We start from the raw sequence: 18,899 nt of genomic DNA, 5'->3' as shown, positions 1-18,899 counted from the left end.
TATATATACAGCAGCTCTGAGCCTTGCCCTATCCTAAGCTAGTCTCGCTGACTCTGACACACCTTTCCCCATTACCCCAGTTACTGTGTCAGTCCATCTCATCTGTATTGTTTCTCTCTTGTGCTGTCCCTCCATCTTTCCAAGCATGATGTCTTTTTTCTGAGGACTGGTCCCTCCTGGCCACGTGCCCAAAATATGTGAGATGGAACTTTTAAGATTTTAGCTTGGTTTAACCCTATGACAGACCTGTTTGTTCTTTTGGTGGTCCATGGTGTGTTCACTACTCTTCTCCAGCATCACAACTCAAAGGCATCAATTCTTCTGTCATCCTTCATCATTGTCCAGCTCTCTGATTCATAGCAAGTAATTGTGAATAAGATGGCCTTGATGTTAGTCTCTGGATTGGTATCGTTGTTTCTGAGTACTCTGAGAGGTCCCTGACAGCAGATTTCCCAAGTACCATTTATCTTTTGATTTCTTGGTTACTAGTGCCAAGAGTATTGATTATGGAGCTGAGCAAGCTGAAATTGTTAACAATCTCAATCTCTTTTTCATCTGTTCTATGAATGATAGTTAAACACTCAAGAAATACTTGGATAAAATGAAGTTGAGTTCTCCGACCACCCTCCAATATTTAAGAATTTATTAGTAAAGCAAGAATTTGATAATATGATTTATAGTTCCTTGCTCAGTTACTTATTCTGATGTTTAAAACAAAAATATTCCTGAACAGTAAAGAAATAAAAACATAAAGGTACTTTAAATTTTATACCTGGCTAAAATTGTTTCTAAAACATTAATTGCTTTTTATAGTTCACTATTTTTAAAAAAATGAATAATTAATGTAAGACTAGCAGTGTTTGCCAGTCCTGACATTGTTTAGTGCATAAGGTTCAAAGTTTCCTTCCCTTTCCTACCTTTATTTTATATTTTGCAATTATTTTCCTACAATATTTAATTTTTGTTATGTTATTTTTCTTCAGTGATGCACAAGTTTATTTTTTATGGTCTGTGATCATATTCAGTAGTCAGAACACAGTGAACATTCATTAGCAAAACTTAAGACCAAGAAGGGAGAACAGGAATTTTAAATAGTTGGAACATCATTGAGCATTAATTAGCAAAACTTAATATTGGAAAGACATTTAAAAAAAAAAGACCTTGCTTGCATTAAATAAAAAAGCAACCCCACCAAAACCCCAAACCATTCTGTGCCTGGCCATTCAGAATGGAGAACCTTCTCACCACCCAGAAAGAGTTTGAAAACAGTTGCCTTAGCAGCACTGCTTTACTTGTATGGCACAATCTGAGACTGCTTCCATCCAGAGTCTTTTTGGCTGTTCATTGGGGTCTTTTTAAAGTCTTACCATATTCCTTTATGATTTTCCAAGAAACGCTGTGAAAGTACCCCTTAAATATTGCCAAGGCAGTGTTGCAGGTACAATCCTTAAATTTGGGTTTTTCCACTTGCCAAGAACAGGGAATCAGGTGTCTGAGTTTCTCTATACAAGCAATGAAGAGATTTATTAGGGTAGTTAGAAGATCAAATACTAGCTGCTAGTAGGGGTTTTATCTCAATGCCAAGAAAACAAAAAATCCTAGCCACTAGACCCACAGGCAGCATCACAATTAAGACTGAGATTATCAACTACTTCATTTTACTAGAATCCACAATGAGTAATACACCTGGTACTAGCAGTCAGGAGATCAGGTTATGTTTTGCACAGGAAAAGGCTTTAGTCAGGGGCCTTTCGAAATTATTGAGGAGCATTGATGTCTGTTTGACTCTGAAAGTGCATCCTTCTTAAAAAAAAAAAAGATTTTTTGAGTGTGTGTAATCAAATCGGATCTGACTGGTACAGGAGGAGATTGTCCCTCCTTCTCCAGCAGAGCATCTGGTGTATTTGAACCGTGCGTCTCTGGGATTGCAGTGCAGCTTCTTGCCACTAGAGCTTCCTGAAAGTGCATCTTCTTAATTGCTTGTCCAGAGAGCTGGACAGTGAATAAGGATGACAGAAGAATTGATGCCTTTGACTTGTGATGTTCGAGGAGAGTGCTGCATATCAGATGGACTCCCAAAAGAACAAATAGGAAAGTCTTGGAGAAGATGCAGCCAGAGTGTTCCTTAGAAGTAAAAATGCTGAAACTTCATCTCCCATACCTTGGGCATGTTGCAAGGAGAGATTATTCCTTGGAGAAGGACATCTGTGCTTATGTAAATGGAGGGGCTGTGTGGGAGAAGACCCTCAACCAGGTGAATTGATGCAGTGACTGGCAGCAGTGGGCATGTCTGTTATTCATAAGGTCACTATGAATCATGCTCAACTTGAGGGCACTTAACAATAAAAACAACACCAACATTTGCCTTTGAGGCAGAACTGACTCAAAACTGACCCTCCAGCAGGTTTTCAGAAGCAGTAAATGACATAGAAGAAGATTGCCTGTCTTTCTCCCTCAGAACATCTGGTGGATTTGAACCATGTGCTTTTGAGATTGCAGCCTCTTACCCTTAGGCCACCAAAGCTAACTATTAATTATTAGAGATTATAATGTTGTTGTTATGTGCCGTCGAGTCGCTTGTGACTCCTAGAGATAATAATACATTGCAAAATAAAATGACTTTGCAAAGGGAAATGTGGAGAGATTAAGTGACATGGATGCACACTCCAGATACTTAAATTTTTATTTTTTTTTAAAGTCATCTTACCTCAGGGAGCTCTGGTAGTCTAATGGCAAGAAACTGCACTACAATCTCAGAGGCTGCGGTTCAAATCCAACAGATGCTCTGTTGGAGAAGGAGGGGCAATCTCCTCCCATACCAGTCAGATCCAATTTGACAGAACACGAACAAAATAATAAAATAAAGTAAAAAAATTAAAAAAAAAAGTTATCTTACCTCATTTTAAATGCAATTAGAATTTTGAGTCTCCTAAAAAAGCTTTGTTTTGCTATAACATATAACTCTTTTAATAGGTGTCTTCTTTTCCTTCTCATGAAGAACTGTTGAAAGTGTAAGTGACAAGTTTAATATTTTGGGAAGTGGTAACTATCTTTTTATGTGCTTTAAAAGCAAGGTTATTAGGAAAACAATTAGTTTGACTGCAAGTGGTCATCTGATTTTCACAGTTCTGTTTGGTTATACTGAACTGAAGATAATAGTGGTGGTAAACATTTTTTTGTTGTTTTTTTTTGCTTATTTGTTTGCTTAAATTTGGATATCTTTGATTTGTCCAGGAAGATATTTTATTCCTGCTGCTCCCCCCAAGCATTAATAAAATATTAAATTAAACAACTCTAAGTTTTCTTAATTATCTTAAGTTTTCTCAACTTTCTACTTACTTTTCTGTCCAGATACATTATCAGGTTGAATATTGGTTTAACATTTAGTTTTTGGTGTTTTTCTTTTTTAAACTCAGAATTGTAAAGGTGGTTATTGTATTTAAGGAGGCATTTTTTAAAAATACATGCTATAGACCTATGGACCCACAAAGCCTAAAAACATTAGCAGAATTTAAAAGCAGTTTAAGAAAATAAGAATTCATAGGAAGAAATTTCCGATAAATTAGTAAAGAAGCATCCATTTGATATTTCTGCTTGCAGTAACAAATGTTGGTATGTTAAATTGTATTCACTGTTTGCATGAAATTCTTGCTGTATGTTTTGGTTTAGAATTTCAGAGAGAGAGAGAGAAATAATTGGTCTCCAGAGTGAGTTAGAGTCTTTGAAGGATGCTGTTGAACATCAGAGGAAGAAAAACAATGTAAGCAAACATTTATCAGAATGACACTTTTGTATTTTTCTCTTTTGCTTTGAAATTTCATGGTTCAGGACTATTATTTACTTATTTTTGAAAGCTGCTTTTACTTCATATTTGTTAATTTTTGTAGAAGAATTCTAATTTTGGGGTTTTTTTTTTTAAAAGGAGATTACTTGGCATAATCTTTTTACTGGAGAGTGTATTTCTCAATTAAAGCACCAATTCTTACACTTCCAAATAATCATTTTAAACATGGAGGAGAGGATATAGTTATTAGAACTTTGGGATCCACCTTGCCCCCATAGTTAGTGGTGTTGGTTTGTTTTGTTTTTTTTTAAAAGTTTTAACTAAACAGACAATTGAAGATCTTCTGTAGAACATTAAAATTGAAGACATAGTTTTTTTAGCTCATTAGTCTAAAATATAATTCCTTGTATACAGATTGTACTAGTAATTTTTAAACTAAAAATAGTGCTGTTGTCCTGAACCAGCTTCTTAGTAGTTAAACAGATCTTTCCCAAACATCTTAAAACCTCCCTTTTTTAACAGCGAGATGATTCATATGTTTAGAGGTCTCAGAACCATATATATTTATCAGATTAGGAAAAGATAATACTTGAAAAAATACAAGTGTTAATACTTTTACTGAATAGACAGTTGTGAATTTAAAGGAATCTCTGAAACATTCTTTGTAAACAGAAGGTAACATCTTTAAGTAGAACCCAAGCATTCTTCATAGTTATTTTACACTAAAATGTAATTGCTAAGAGAGTTAAATAAGACTAAAATGATGTTGAAATCTAAAAAGGCTGTTAATAGTAGATAATTTTCAAATGTAAGTTACATATTTTTCCAAAATTTGTATTAATTCATTAATGAGTTGGCATTTTCTTACACCTATAAGTTTGTCAAAATTAGGTTTGTGAATTGCTTTTTGTGTGTGGTTGTGTAATATTAGAAACAGGACCAGTTATTCACAAAACTTGTGAATTTCCCAATATATTGCTAGCGTTTCAAGTATAGTTTTTGTTGTTGTTGTTGAGATTCATGGCAGGCTAATGCCGTAAGAGTGATGGAGGTATTGAAGTGTGCTTGAAAGAGCCAGGATCTTGGAGGCCTGAAGAATGGAATGCCAAGTCATTTTAGCCTCTTACCACTTTATTTGCTGGGTAAACTCAAACAGAGTTCTTCACCTACATGAAATACTACATCATGTGTTTTGACAAATGAATAAGCATTCAGTAAATGGTGATTATTGATTGGCCTTTCATTTTATTTTTTTGTTTGGTTTTCTAATTGAAGTTGAAATGTAGCAGATGGATCTATGTATTTGCTTATAAGAGGCTGAAATCTAGGTAATTCAGAATTCGTTTTCCAGTAACTGTTTCTTTCAAGACATCTATTTTCTAGCTTTCTAGCCTCCATGTTTTCCTAGATCAACTAGGTCACACTGCTCAGGTCAGATTGCTTTCTAGTATGCACCACTGGCCACACCAAAAAAAAAAAATATACAGAGACACAGTGAGTTACTCTCTCATTTCTAGGTAGATTGATACATACTAATATTATTAAAACAAACTTAGAGAAAAGAATGTTATACTACAGTGAAAAGTCCCAGGAGTGACTTTAAATCTGGTCTAAAAAGTCATGTTAAGCTTTTTGCAATACTGTGTGCTTTTATTTGATGCTTCTACTGTTTGGTATTCCTTAAATCTCATTTGTAATCTTGATTTGTATAATTTACTTTGGAAGGCTTTCTTCTTTGTTGCATGTGCACAGTAACTGCCTTAAAGGACATACTTGTTTTGTATATTAATACGTGAAAAGTAGGCATCCTTATTTCCTCATTCAAACTTCTGAACATTGCTTTTTATTTTTTTGCTAATATACATACTTTCCCATGGAGTAATTTTGCAGTAACCAGCATTTAAATGCATTGCAAAATACTGATAAACCGCAGAAAATCTTTAAATAATGGATAAACTGAAATCATTCTTTCTAAAAATAACTAGGACCTTCGGGAGAAAAACTGGGAAGCAATGGAAGCATTGGCATCAACTGAAAAAATGCTGCAGGAGAAAGTGAACAAGACTTCCAAGGTTGTAATGCTAACTCCTAGAAACAGTCCTTTGAACAGGGAAGATCTGCAGCATGTCTTAAAATTAGACTGAAAATATTTACTTTTATGGCAACTTAAATATTAAAAAAGCTTGCTTACCATCCACATTTACCATCTCCTTCATCTCTGCTTTATCTCATCTCCTCCTTGAAGCTTTAATTTTGGGCATGCTTGATTTGTTGTAATTGCCTGATTGTTGAAACATGAGCACTACTGTAAACTGAAGGATTTCAGCAAGGCCTGTACGCTAACTAGCATGCAAGTTCTTGTCAATGTGTGCCTGCTAGATTGGTTAAGAAAAAACTATGTTGAAAACCCTGAACCAAAAAGAGCTAAACTGCATTAATTAATACTGACACATTTGCATACCTAAGCTATCCTATGATGTGCAAACTGTCCTAGGTCCTTTGGAGAACAGAAAGATGGCTTGTGCCAAGTCAGAAAAAATACAGAAAGGTGATCAATTCTGGTTGTGTTACTAAGAGTGGTTACTCGGATAAGGTGGAATTGAATTTTAGGTTTTGAAGCAGCTGGACAGTAGTGACTGTGTTTATTGAATTAATATCAAGGAATCATTCTTTTGACCTGAGTATGTAAAGTACTCTGGAAACCTGTCTTCAAAATAGAAAACACATTCCCTGGACTCAGTTTGTTCAGTGGGTAAGATTTGTAATGAATTTTAACTGAGAAGAAGCTTTTTTAAGAAAAGCAAGTATGTGGAGTTAAATAAAGTGGAACCTTGTGTAAGACAGAAATCTATCAGAGAAAGAAAATGCAAAATAATTTCCACTAAAAGCAGTAGAAAAAGAATAAGACTACACCCTGTTGGAGATGAGAAACACACCAGACCTATAAGAATAAGGCAGGTCAGTCTCAATAGGTTTCATTGTACTTTGAAAATTCTCACTAAGAGTAAATATGGAATTACAAGTAGTGAACTTTGTAGATGAGAATCAAGTACTATGCGATTTGATTCAAATACATTTTTATTCATTATCAATATTCTTTGAGTGTACTAAATTTTTAACTTTGTTTATATACTTCGCTCATCCTTTTTTTTTTTTAATCCTAAATTAGTAGATATTACAGATACTGGACAAAGAAACCTAAGCTAGATAATAGAAAAATGTAGGTCAACTAAGACATTACTAAGTTGTGTCAGTTCTATAAAAAATGAAAGAAGTCTGGTACAATTTTAGGCTGTTTCTATACTTTTATTTCCTAGCTACCTTTTAGTTTTCATTTTTTCTTTGAGATTATGTATCTAGGAAGTGGTGGTAGTCTTATATATTATCATACCTATTCTGTAAGAAGCTATGTGTCACCTGCCAATAATCTATTGACTTTAGATGGCACATTTACCTGGAATTCTGTATTTTTTCATTTTACATCCACAGATTTTCAGGGAGACAAGAGTGAAAAGACAATTTAGTGGTCAAGGCAATCCCTGAAAGACTAAGAGCAGATATAAAGTACTCTAGAGATAATTTAAAGTGTATAGAGGATGTGTGGAGGTTATATGCTATTTCTTTCCCATTTTATATAAGAGACTTGGACATCTAAAGATTTTGGTGTCCAAGAATATTCTGGAACCAATCCTCCACAGATACTGAAGCATGACTATTACATTTAGTTTCTAAGGAAATTAGAATCTCTTAACCTAGAAGTTAAAGTGGAGTGGAAATTACTACCCACAGCCTATGTTCTATTTCAGATTAAAAACCTTATAACAAATATTGTTAGAATGACTCTTAATACCAAGATAGACAGTTTTCTTCTTGGGCCATTTACAGAGGTTTTCTGTTTCAGTGTAGGGGGGGGAAAAATCCTCCCCCCCTTTTTTTTTAAATGATGACTTTACCACTTCTGTGGTCACATGATAAAAATGAGTTCTAATTATCTCCAAAATAGCTGATTATTGTTATTTTATGTAATAGGTCTATTCTTGAGAAATGGTGGACTTAATTGAATTAGTAGAAATTCTCCATTAAAACTCCCACTTAAAAAAGTCTTGATACTTTTTGTTGATAAAGTGATAATTTTTATGTGTATAAGGAATATAATTAATCTTATATTTTTTATCTTATTTATTGAGATTTTCAGGTGATTGTTATTTTTTGTTGTTGTGTGCCTTCAAGTTGACTACAGCTCATAGAGATCCTATGAATAGTTCCAAGCCTTGCCCTAGTTTAGGCATTAGATCTGCTTAAAGTGAAATGCTTGCCTCTTAAGTCATTAACTGTTTCCAAGATCAGATACAATGAGCAAAAGATAAATTTGAGATCTTACTAGTTTGCTTGCATTTTTACCAACTATTTTCTTTGGAAAATTTTCATTTTTTTGCCTTATTCTAAGAATTGTTCTTTTTCTATCTTATTGAGACAGTTTGGTTATTAGGTGAGTGTTTGGTGTGCGATCAAGTCATTATCCTAATTTTGACAAACCATAATTTGGAATTTATAATTAGGTTTGGATTTTAAATGACCAAATTTAAGCATATATACATCTGTCCTATTTATCTTTATAGCTAAGGGCGTCCTTACCCAAGTGTCAAAATTATGTTTGACATTAGTGAGTTTTATGCTATCAATTTATCTTCTCCGATTTTCCCACCCTTCATATATATGATCCTTACCAATCAAATTCCTTTTGCTTTAACATAAACAGTTTAGATGACCTAGAAGTTTAGACTGCAGAAGCTGCTTTTTTTTTTTCATTTCTGGAGCTTTATAGTCCTTCAATAATGTATTTTATGTATAGGTATTTGACAGTCAAAAAACTTGAGATGCATTGCACAAAAAACGTACATGGAATTTACCTTTTAGTTATAGGAAGAGTTTTGATTCTTAATGATTTCTTCTTAGAAATCCAAATTACTTCAATTCTAATGCATGGAAAACGTCCATATTAATGGATATTTTCTAAAAATGGAATAATATAACATTCTTCACAGTACTTTAGAGATCTTGCAAGTTTTTTTCTTATGGACTCATTTTGACACATTAAAATGGGAACTGTTAAACATTTTTTAGTGTTAAAATGAGTATTTTAAATACTGTGACATTATTTATTTGTTTTAATGATCATAGCTTTTAAATTTATTTTTTTTAACATCTTTAGATCCTATTATCTTATAAATTTTATTTATCATCTGCTTTAGGAAAGACAGCATTTAGAAGCTATGGAGTTGGAGGCTAAAGAAGTTCTGAAAAAATTATTTCCAAAAGTGTCTGTATCTGGTAATTTGGTAAGACTGATATTTAAATTCTTCTATGTGACATCTACTTCATTATTAAAGTAAGTTGTGAGTAAATAACATTTGCACTCTGCACTTGGTTTTGCTAGTAAGCTGAGTCCTTAATATGCCTTATTTTAACCTAAGCTATTTCGAATAACTAGTAAATTGGCTCCAAACTAATTTGTCTTTATTGAACTGATATTTTGAAAGTATTCTTTTAAGATTTACATGAGACATTATTTGGAGATTTATACTTAGGAAAGCAGTATATCTTAATGGTTAAGAAAATCTAGTGTGTTCTTAATAGTTTTATTGAAAAATAGGACTTAATTCTAAGTGATCTCTTCTTAGTTTCAAGAGAATAGCATTTTTTTTAATTAAATACATTCAATATTATGAACCAGATTCTTTATAATTCAAAGTTTTAGAGATTCTTGAAGATAATACAGAATAATTGACAAGATTATATAGTTAGAAATGAGAGACAATAGTTACCTTGGTTCAAAGAATTAATACAATAGTTTTTGAGTTCAGGAAACACTTGTAAGCTTACATGTACTTTTCCCTAACTGATGATGTAGGCCTTTTTCTAATTCTAATGGAACATTGCTCTACATATTTAAAAAAAAACCCAAAACAAATAGCATAGTGAGCCCAATGCATCCAATGCCCCACTCCAAAAATTAACAGTATTAATTGCTACCTATTTTCAAGAAAATCATATATCAGAAGATTTCGTATTTGAATATTTCATTTTGCATTTCTAAAAGATAAACCAAATCAAACCCACTGCCATTAGGTTGATTCCAATGCCTAAGAAGTCCTGGTGGCTTAGCAGTTTTGCTGTTAACCTTAAGGTTGGCCATTCAAACCTACCATCCATTCCACAAAAGAAAGATGAAAAAGGATGCTTCCATCACAAATAATACAGCCTCACAAAACCTGTGGAACAGTTCTTCTCTGTTCTGTGAGGTCATTTGAATCAGAGTCCACTCAGATGTAAAAGAGATTTTTTAATAAAATACATCTTTAGTTGTCTAGTAACTAGTTGCTATATTTTGCAAAATATAGTGTAAATTATTTTAATTTAATAAGTTACGAGTTTGCTTTAACTGGTACCCAGTGCAGTCAGTATATTGCTATTAGTTTAAGCTGTATTATAGATCTTTATTTCTCACTATTTTCTTTCCTTTTTTTGACTTTGAGTTTTTTAGTATAGATTAGCTGACTGCATTCCTTTTTTGGTATCAGAATGTTTTTCTGTCTTATATTGGAGGTTGGAAGTAGAAGCTTGGTCATGGTTAACCATTGACTCAGTGCTAACTGGCTTAGTTTTTGTTTTAGTATGGGGGCAAGCAATATGTCATATACTCCCATCGAAAGATCTAATATTTGTCATTCTTTGGCCAGTTGGAACTTATGGAGTTGTTTTGACAAAACTTGCTAAATTTTAATTGCATCTTCTGTGGTATAACACGATTTTTTTTTTTTACTTACTGTATATATTTCCTTTCTTAAACTTGAAATTTGGCCGTTTCTCTAAAGGAGGTCTGGTTATTTTCTGTGGGTGGTGTAGGGTAGGAGGTATATAGTTTTTCAAATACCCTTGATGGCCTTATCTGCTTGCTCCTGTAAATGATAACATATATGTAGTTTTCACATATTTTATTGAAATATTTTTAGAAATTGACTATTTTGACTTTTCTCTCCCTGCCAGAGTTACAGTGAATGGTTGCGTGGATTTGAAAAGAAGGCAAAGGAATGTATGACTGAAACATCAGGTTCAGAAGAGGTTAAGGTTAGTTCAAGTGAAAGGGGTCTTTGTATCTCTATAAAACATGTAAAAACAAAGAAAATGAATTTGTTTTTATAAGGCTGTGAAGGGAGCTCTGGTGGTCTAGTAGGAAGTAGCCGTGCTGCAATGCCAAAATCACACGGTTCAAATCCACCAGCTACTCTGTGGGAGGAAGATGGGCAGTCTCCTCGCTTGCCATTTACTGCCTCTAAAAACTCACTGTAGAGTCAGTTATGGGCCAATTCCGCTCTACGATACATAACAACAACAAGGTTGGGAAAGATATAAGCTTTAATGCTGAGAACAATAATGACCTTTTTAAAAAAAAAAATTATAAATTTAATGAACATTTACAGAGATTTTGGATTTCCATTCATTCATTTTTGCATTTTTCTCCCTGTCTACTCCTCCCCCCAGTTCACTCCTCTCTTTGAAAAGTGAAAGAAAAATTCTTTCATTGGTATACAATACCCCTCCCCCTCCCCCCCAGTACACTCCACTATGCAACCTTCATTCTGGACTCTTGTCATAATATCCAATCATGTATCATTTTTAAATTGTTTTCTCCCTCATCTGTTTCAATGCAATATACATAATTTACCCAATTTTTCTCAGTCTCACCCCAACACTGATTTCAGTCCTGTTCTACAACAATGGCACTATGCAGTATATGTCCTTTTGTGACTGAGATATTTCACTCAGCATAATGTCCGCCAGGGTCACCTATTTTGAATACTATTACATGAGTTCCTTGTTTTTCAATGCAACATAGTATACCACAGCTTCTCTCTCCATTTGTTTGTTGATGGGCACTTAGGTTGTTTCCAACTTTTTGCTGTTGTGAACAAAGCCACGATAAACATGGGCGTGCATATATCTGCTTGGGTGGCAATTAGGGTCTCTTTGGGGTATATTCCCAGTAGTGGAATTGCTGGGTCAAATGGTATCTCTATTTGTAACTTTTTGAGAAAGCAGACTCTTTAGTAATAATTTACCTTATTAAAATTTGGTGGAACTACTCTTAAATCTTATTTGCATTTAATTTATGTTCACTGAAAGGATATTACTCTGTATTTTCATCCTTTCTAAAACTCAGTATTATCCATTATTCTATTTTAGCTGTAAAATATGTGTAAGGATCAGTTAGGTATGTAGACAATGATTGATTTGTGGAAACATCTGAAAAATATATCATTAAAAATATTAGGAAACTAAATGTTTACCTGGTTGCTGAGATTTATACAACTTTAAAATTATTTCAGTTAAATTAAATTCCCTTTCTCATTTGTATAGTAGAGGTATTAGGATCTTCATTCATTGATCTGCTTTGATTTTTACCATTTAGCTAAAGATTAAATAATCCCTCATAAAACCATCCAATATATTTTATGGCACTCAGAGTTGGAGTTTAATAAAGCAAAAAACCAAATGCAAAGGTCACTGAACTTCACTGCCACTTAGGAAACTGAAATGTAATGTTTCATTATAAAACAGTTTTAAGCCATTTGTCATAATGTGCCATTAAATAGCAATAGATTTGAAGAACACAACTTTCTGTTAGAATTAAATGGAAAATTTTGTTTTTACTTCATTCTTTGCAGGTTTTAGAGCACAAATTGAAAGAAGCTGATGAGATGCACACATTATTACAGCTCGAGTGTGAAAAATATAAGTCTGTCCTTGCAGAAACAGTAGGAAATTATTTTACTCTACATACTGGTTTTATTTTGAAATCATTATTTTTCTGTGACATAAATTGTTTATACTTGAATTAATACATGACTTTTTCAAAATGACTCTTTTTTTTTGTCTGTAGGAAGGAATTTTACAAAAGCTACAGAGAAGTGTAGAACAAGAAGAAAACAAATGGAAAGTTAAGGTTGATGAATCACAGAAGACTATTAAACAGGTACTTAAAATAGAGAGCTTAGGGCAAGAGTTCTCAGTGTGAGCCATGGTACAAAAGCATCAGCATTGCATAAGAACATGCTAGAAATGGAGATCTTGGCATCTAATTCAGATGCACTTCATCTGACTCTATATGTGGTTCAGCAGTTTTGTGCTTGACAAGTTCTGCTAGTGATTGTGATTGCCTGTTCAGATTTGAGGACAATTGACTAGAGTATGGCCAAATTGTAATGATGTAGAATATAGCCAAAAGTTATTGCCATTGAATACTTTCCAACTCTTTGTTGTCATTGTAGGGACAGAATAGAGCTTTGGCTTCTCTTGAGTGGATGTTGGGTTCAAACTGCCAGAGCTTTAGTTAGCAACTGAATACTTTTACCTAGTGTTACCAGAACTTACCATGTACTGTGTAAAATGTGTTGAAAATTGTTGCAGTATTAGTTATTGACATAGGGGAAAGAATTCTGGTTTTATAAAATTGCGATTTAACGTTTGTAGCCAAGTTAAAAGTCAGTTATTCTGGTGTTCTTGGAACCTGAAAGTTAATGCTTCTTTTTTTTTTTATCCTCCCACTTTCTCTGGTGTGGAATAATTGTCATTTCTGTGACTCAGAATATGTTCAACTTAAGAATGCTGACAGTATGCCTGGTACATACATCTGGGAATGAAACATTAGGCACTTTTAGTTGGACTTCATATTATATCATGGAAATGGTGTAGGTTTTGACCACAGTTTAATCAAATGAAAAGTGTGAATCTTTTTTAAAAAATACAGTATAAATATAGTTAAGCTGGGTAAATGTCAGAACTTTTGAAGTACCCAATTGTACAAGATTTGGACAAATTCTACAAGGTTAAAAAATTCTGCAATAAAAATTTGTTTCTTTCACATTTCAGATGCAGTTGTCATTCACATCTTCAGAACAAGAACTAGAACGATTAAGAAGAGAAAATAAAGATATTGAAAATGTATGCTATTAGTTGGATTTGTAATCTGTCATTGAAGGATTCCTGACATCTTTAAGATTCGTCTAAGAATGGTTGATACACTGTTAAGAATGAGAATGTGTCTTGGGCAGTGTTTGAAATGATGATTGTTTTAAATTTGTAAATGTGCTAAGTTTACATTGTTTATAAACATCCTGAAAAGAAATGTTAAATGTGTGTAATTGTTAACTTTTCCTTTTCTCTTACATTGCTAGCTGAGAAGAGAACGAGAGCATTTGGAAATGGAACTAGAAAAGGCAGAAATTGAAAGATCTACGTATGTTACAGAAGTCAGAGAGGTGTGTTCGAATGTTTTTCCAGTCTTCTCAATTCTTAATATAAAAGTGATAAAATACATCAGTATAAGTTGTGGCAGAGCATCTGGGTAGCATATTAAAAACATGGGGTGTCACAAGGAGATCAATCTTAAACTCTAAACTTCATTGCAGCTGAAAGATCTGTTGACTGAATTGCAGAAAAAACTTGATGATTCATATTCTGAAGCAGTAAGACAGAATGAAGAGCTAAATTTGGTAAGAAGTTTGTTCTCCACTGAGTATCCAGTAGGCTCTGAAAACACGTGTGTTGACATGTGGAGAAACCATCCAAACCTTTTCTCCTTGCTAACATCTTTAGCTTGGCATTTTTTTCAAGTTTAAGATAAGCTTCATATTCTGATGGTTCCCTAAGATGGTCTCTCTTCTTGACTTCTAAGACAGCCTTCTTTTTCTTGGCTCCTAACAATGGCATGTTTGGCTTCCAACTCTTTAAAAATATTTTTCTATATTTCCTTACTTGTAATTTTTCAAACAGCAGTGTTCTCAATGACTAGAGAAATAAAAATGAATACATGAAGTAAAAGATTGAATTGTGAAGATTCCATACAAATTATCATAGTTAACAGAGTCTCTTATTTACTCTCCTGGAGAAGATTTTTGAAGACTAAAGATACATATTCTTGATTCAATAGCAATAATCCAATCCAGTTTCTTATTTTAACTGGTTTTTCTAGAGGTTCTAGTAACAATGGTTGGGAATTTCTTTGTCATCAATGTAATATTTAAAGCATTATAACTTCCATTGTTGACTTTGAGATACTAAAAAAAAATCACCTGGGGAGCTCTGGTGGCCTAGTGGTAAGGAGCTGCAACTACAATCCCAGAGGCGCATGGTTCGAATCCACCAGATGCTTTGCCGAGGAAGGAGGGACAATCTCCTCCTGTACCAGTCAGATATAATTTGACGGTACACTCACACAAAAATAATAATAACAATAAAAAAAAAAATCACCTAAATAGAAAGACATCAAATATTCTGTATTTAGGTTCATCGGAGCCCTGGTGTGTAGTGTGTTGTGCATCTGGTTGCTAACTAAAATTTTGGTGGTTAGAATCTCCCAGGCACCTTGGAGGAGGAAGATGGGCAGCCTCCCCCAGTGAAAATTCGCAGCCCAAGAAAGTGGCTGTGGAACCGCAGTGGGTTTGGTTTTAGTTTGGCTATTCCAGTTCTGAGCAGTAGTAATCTCTCAAGTACTTGCCAAAAGGTTGGCAGTTTGAATCCATTTAGACACTTCAGAAGACAGATCTCTTGATCCTGCTTCTGAAATGTCACAGCTTATATTTCTACTCTGCAAACAAAGGTTGCCAACTTTAGGATCAACTTGATGGCAACTGACAACAACATTCCAGTTCTTTGTTTTCTGAAAATGAAAACCAGTTATGACAACCTTAGTTGGTAGGCAGATGTGCCTAGTTGCTGAAAGTTTGTTTTAGACAGCAATCATTGTGTCTTCCTGTAACAGAAAGTTACCGCACATTATTTTTACTTTTTAAAAGAAGCTGAATAAACTCAGGGAAATAAAATAAGTTTTGTTTTTACCTTCAAGTTTAGTTTGGGATTTTCTTGTTGGCATTGTTCCTCTACCAAAGAAGACATCTTAGTTCATTCAGTTGTGGGTTGATCTTCTAGTACTTACAGAGATTTATGGGAATCGATTTTCGGGATATGGGACTTAGCATTAAACCCAGCATATGGATATCTCCACCTTAGTTTTATTTACCTTTGACTTGATGTAGTTGAACTTATTTATTTTCATTGTAACATAAGACTGGTTTTGTACACATTTTTTAAAGAAATCATTTCTGACTACTTTTTCTGGTGATGCTGCTTTTCACATTGACATTCAGTGGTTGAGTCCACATTCAGCCTATTGGTTTCTGTACTTTTTGCTTCTTTATTTCTATCATGAGACCATTTTGAGTGGCATTTGCTTTTATTATAATGATGCCCTCAATTTGGAGTGTTTCCTAGGATAATTTTTAAACTAATTTTCGGTTAAATTTTGTTTGCCTATATACATTTGATTAAACATTCAGCTGTTAACCTAAAGTTGGCATTCGAGCCCACCAGCTTGCTCAGTGGTAGACAGGTGTAACAGCCTGCTTTGGTAAAGAGTACAGCCTTAGAAACCCTAGACGGGTAAGTGTACTCTGTCCTATAGAGAGGCTATGAGTCAAAATCTACTCAAAGACAATGAATTTTCAGAATGTACGAAAAGTACATTCTGTGCTTCTGGGCCAAAGGAATAACTTCTTCTCTGATTAATGCATTAAACTTAGAAGCAAACAATGAATCATTTAGAGTTCCCTACATAAAATTTCCAAATGGAGTGACTTTCACTAACTGTTCCCCTCAAAGTGAAATGTCAGTATATCTTGAATCTTTAGAACTGTTTGGAAAATTATGCCTATGAGTATTGTTAAATATATACTATATAAAAACAATTTTATGGACTTGTAAGAAAGTTTTTAGTCTATGGATAATTTCTTTTATTTACATTTCAACTACAACAGTTGTCATAGAAGAGGAAATATACAGGCCTTAGACTTATGTTTGAATGAGTTGCTGAGAAATTTATCTAAGACAGTCTTGTTGCTATAATTTAGGGAAGTTTATAAAATGTGGTCTTTGACTACTGTCTTAGAGAATGAGCAAGACTTAAATTTGTGACTTTTTATTTTACGAAATTTGTAATCTGTTGTTCAGTGTTTTTTCTAAAACAGTAATAACAGTTGACTTTTTAAAGGTAGTATAAATCAAATATGGCCTACTTTATAATTAATGATAAATAATATTTTTCTAAGACATTTTACTATAATTTGTTGGTTTTGTCTTCTGCATATGCTATTTCCCATCCTAAAGTCTCATTCATAGCTGTAACTTTTCTTACATTTAGCTTTACAGACGGGAAATTTCCACTGCTTTGCTTTTCTCTACATCTCGTGCAGCGTATTGGCTAATCCACTGTGCATTATAACCATTAGCAATCCCATTCTTTTTATTGATTCTTTAGTTCTACATGTGTCAGAATAGTCAAAGAAAGGTAAATATCATGTTAATTATGGTGTTGCTTTATTTTCAGTTAAAGGCTCAGTTAAATGAAACAGTCAAAAAACTTAAAAATCAGCAAAGTGAACGACAGAAGGTAGCTGGTGATTTATTTAAGGTAAGAAAGCCACTTGTCCTGAAGGTACAATGTAAGAGTGCTAAATATCATGCTGGATCCTAAGGCATATTTAAATCGTGAACTGCTTTTTCATTCTGTAGCTTGTTTTGTGTTATTAACTTGCTTACACATTTAAACTTAGCTTGTTATATGGTTTTTTGGGAATTAAACTATTTTGGCTTGTTTTTTCCAAGCCAGATTAACTTTCTTTTATTATATGATTAATTATTTTGCAAACTACAATGTAAAACTTTGACTAGTTATTTTTTAAATTTCAGCTGTATTTACCAATGCAGTCATTTGCAAAGTACATTTTGGTTGGTTTTTTGTGGATAAAGTTAGATGTATATTTATTTTTGGCATTTTGAAAATTCTTTCATTCATTTCTTTGTGTGAGTTGGTTTTTCACAGTTTTGTATACAAAGGAATTTTAAAATTGCGTTCCTTACTCTTTGTGTTAGATTGATATTTGTTACTGTACTCTGGATTAAATTAATACTGTAGTTGTGTATGTTTTATATTAAAACTGCTTTAAAGCTATGATGCTGTTTCTGGGAGATAGACTTATTAACAAATAATTAGTTGTGGCACTGTTTTCTTTGTAATTTTTTTTTTATTTTGGTATTTCTGTAATTTGAGTGAAATATTTTGAGTATAATTAGTTTTCTGTTTAACCGTTCAGACATTTTGTTTTATATTAAATACAATACTTATACTGTAACCATACTCTTTTCACTTCCTCATGATAATTTCATTTCCATTCCTTCTTTTTTTAGCCCTTTTTTGCCTTTTGAGCTTTAACCTACACAAAGGCTTAATTTTCGAGCTTATATTTTTATTACTCTAAGAATTGAGTGCCACCATGGCATTCCTGCTCATCTTTATAGGCCAGTATATTGTTCAGTGAAACTTCTAGGCTAAGACAGACTGATGAGAAACAGGACTGTAAAATGTGGCAGGCCTTTACAAACACTAATTGATGTTGAAACATTGTTCACTAAAGTACCAGAAGAGGAGCCCCACTAGTTGCAAGGTACTTGCAGTGCAGCTGGGAAGAGCTGCTTCATCAAAGTTGGAATGTAGTGAAATTTTCACCCAGTGAAAGACCTTCATTTGCTGATGTAGCAAGATTTAAGAAGGAGAAACAGCAGCAAGCAATGGAAGACATTAAAATTTACATTCTAGACATCGGAGCTGAAATAGACTGCTGTGGGCCATTTTGAACGAATCATTTGATAATTTATAACATGAATCACAAAGACCAATGATTTTGCATTCGTTGCCAAAAAAGAACATTTTCAGATCTTGCAATAAATACACTGTTGTCAGTGTTAAGATAATGTCCATATAGACACAAGGAAAACCTACTAAATCATATATTCACACCAGACACTAAAGCCAACAAAGAAAAAGTTGGGAATTTCTACCAAATTTTGCAGTCTGCAAGTGATTGAATTCATAGCCAGCATGAATTAATTAATAGTTGGTAACTGGTTTGTGCTAATACGAAACCTATACTTGGACCAAGAGGCAGTAGTCAGAACAGAGCAGGGTAACACTGCATGGTTCAAAATAGGGAAGGGTGTACGC

General features: G+C 33.5%; 1 protein-coding gene across 1 annotated transcript in view; it reads left to right on the top strand.

Moving 5' to 3' along the window:
- The window catches only part of KTN1 (kinectin 1 (kinesin receptor)), a 105,864-nt gene that overhangs the window by 70,611 nt on the left and 16,354 nt on the right, over nucleotides 1-18,899 (top strand). The window contains exons 30-40 of the mRNA XM_006894368.1: nucleotides 2,974-3,011; nucleotides 3,670-3,760; nucleotides 5,770-5,859; nucleotides 9,037-9,123; nucleotides 10,832-10,912; nucleotides 12,511-12,600; nucleotides 12,726-12,818; nucleotides 13,715-13,786; nucleotides 14,020-14,103; nucleotides 14,254-14,337; nucleotides 17,226-17,309. Of these exons, the coding sequence (XP_006894430.1) occupies nucleotides 2,974-3,011; nucleotides 3,670-3,760; nucleotides 5,770-5,859; nucleotides 9,037-9,123; nucleotides 10,832-10,912; nucleotides 12,511-12,600; nucleotides 12,726-12,818; nucleotides 13,715-13,786; nucleotides 14,020-14,103; nucleotides 14,254-14,337; nucleotides 17,226-17,309 (894 nt within the window). The remainder of the gene's footprint in view (nucleotides 1-2,973; nucleotides 3,012-3,669; nucleotides 3,761-5,769; nucleotides 5,860-9,036; nucleotides 9,124-10,831; nucleotides 10,913-12,510; nucleotides 12,601-12,725; nucleotides 12,819-13,714; nucleotides 13,787-14,019; nucleotides 14,104-14,253; nucleotides 14,338-17,225; nucleotides 17,310-18,899) is intronic.

Source organism: Elephantulus edwardii, unplaced genomic scaffold, assembly GCF_000299155.1.
Source record: "Elephantulus edwardii isolate Elephantulus edwardi_28Jun2011 unplaced genomic scaffold, EleEdw1.0 scaffold00140, whole genome shotgun sequence".
Lineage (NCBI taxonomy): Eukaryota > Metazoa > Chordata > Mammalia > Macroscelidea > Macroscelididae > Elephantulus > Elephantulus edwardii.
The sequence above is the reverse complement of the archived record's forward strand: the minus strand, read 5'-3'. Positions and strand labels throughout refer to the sequence as shown.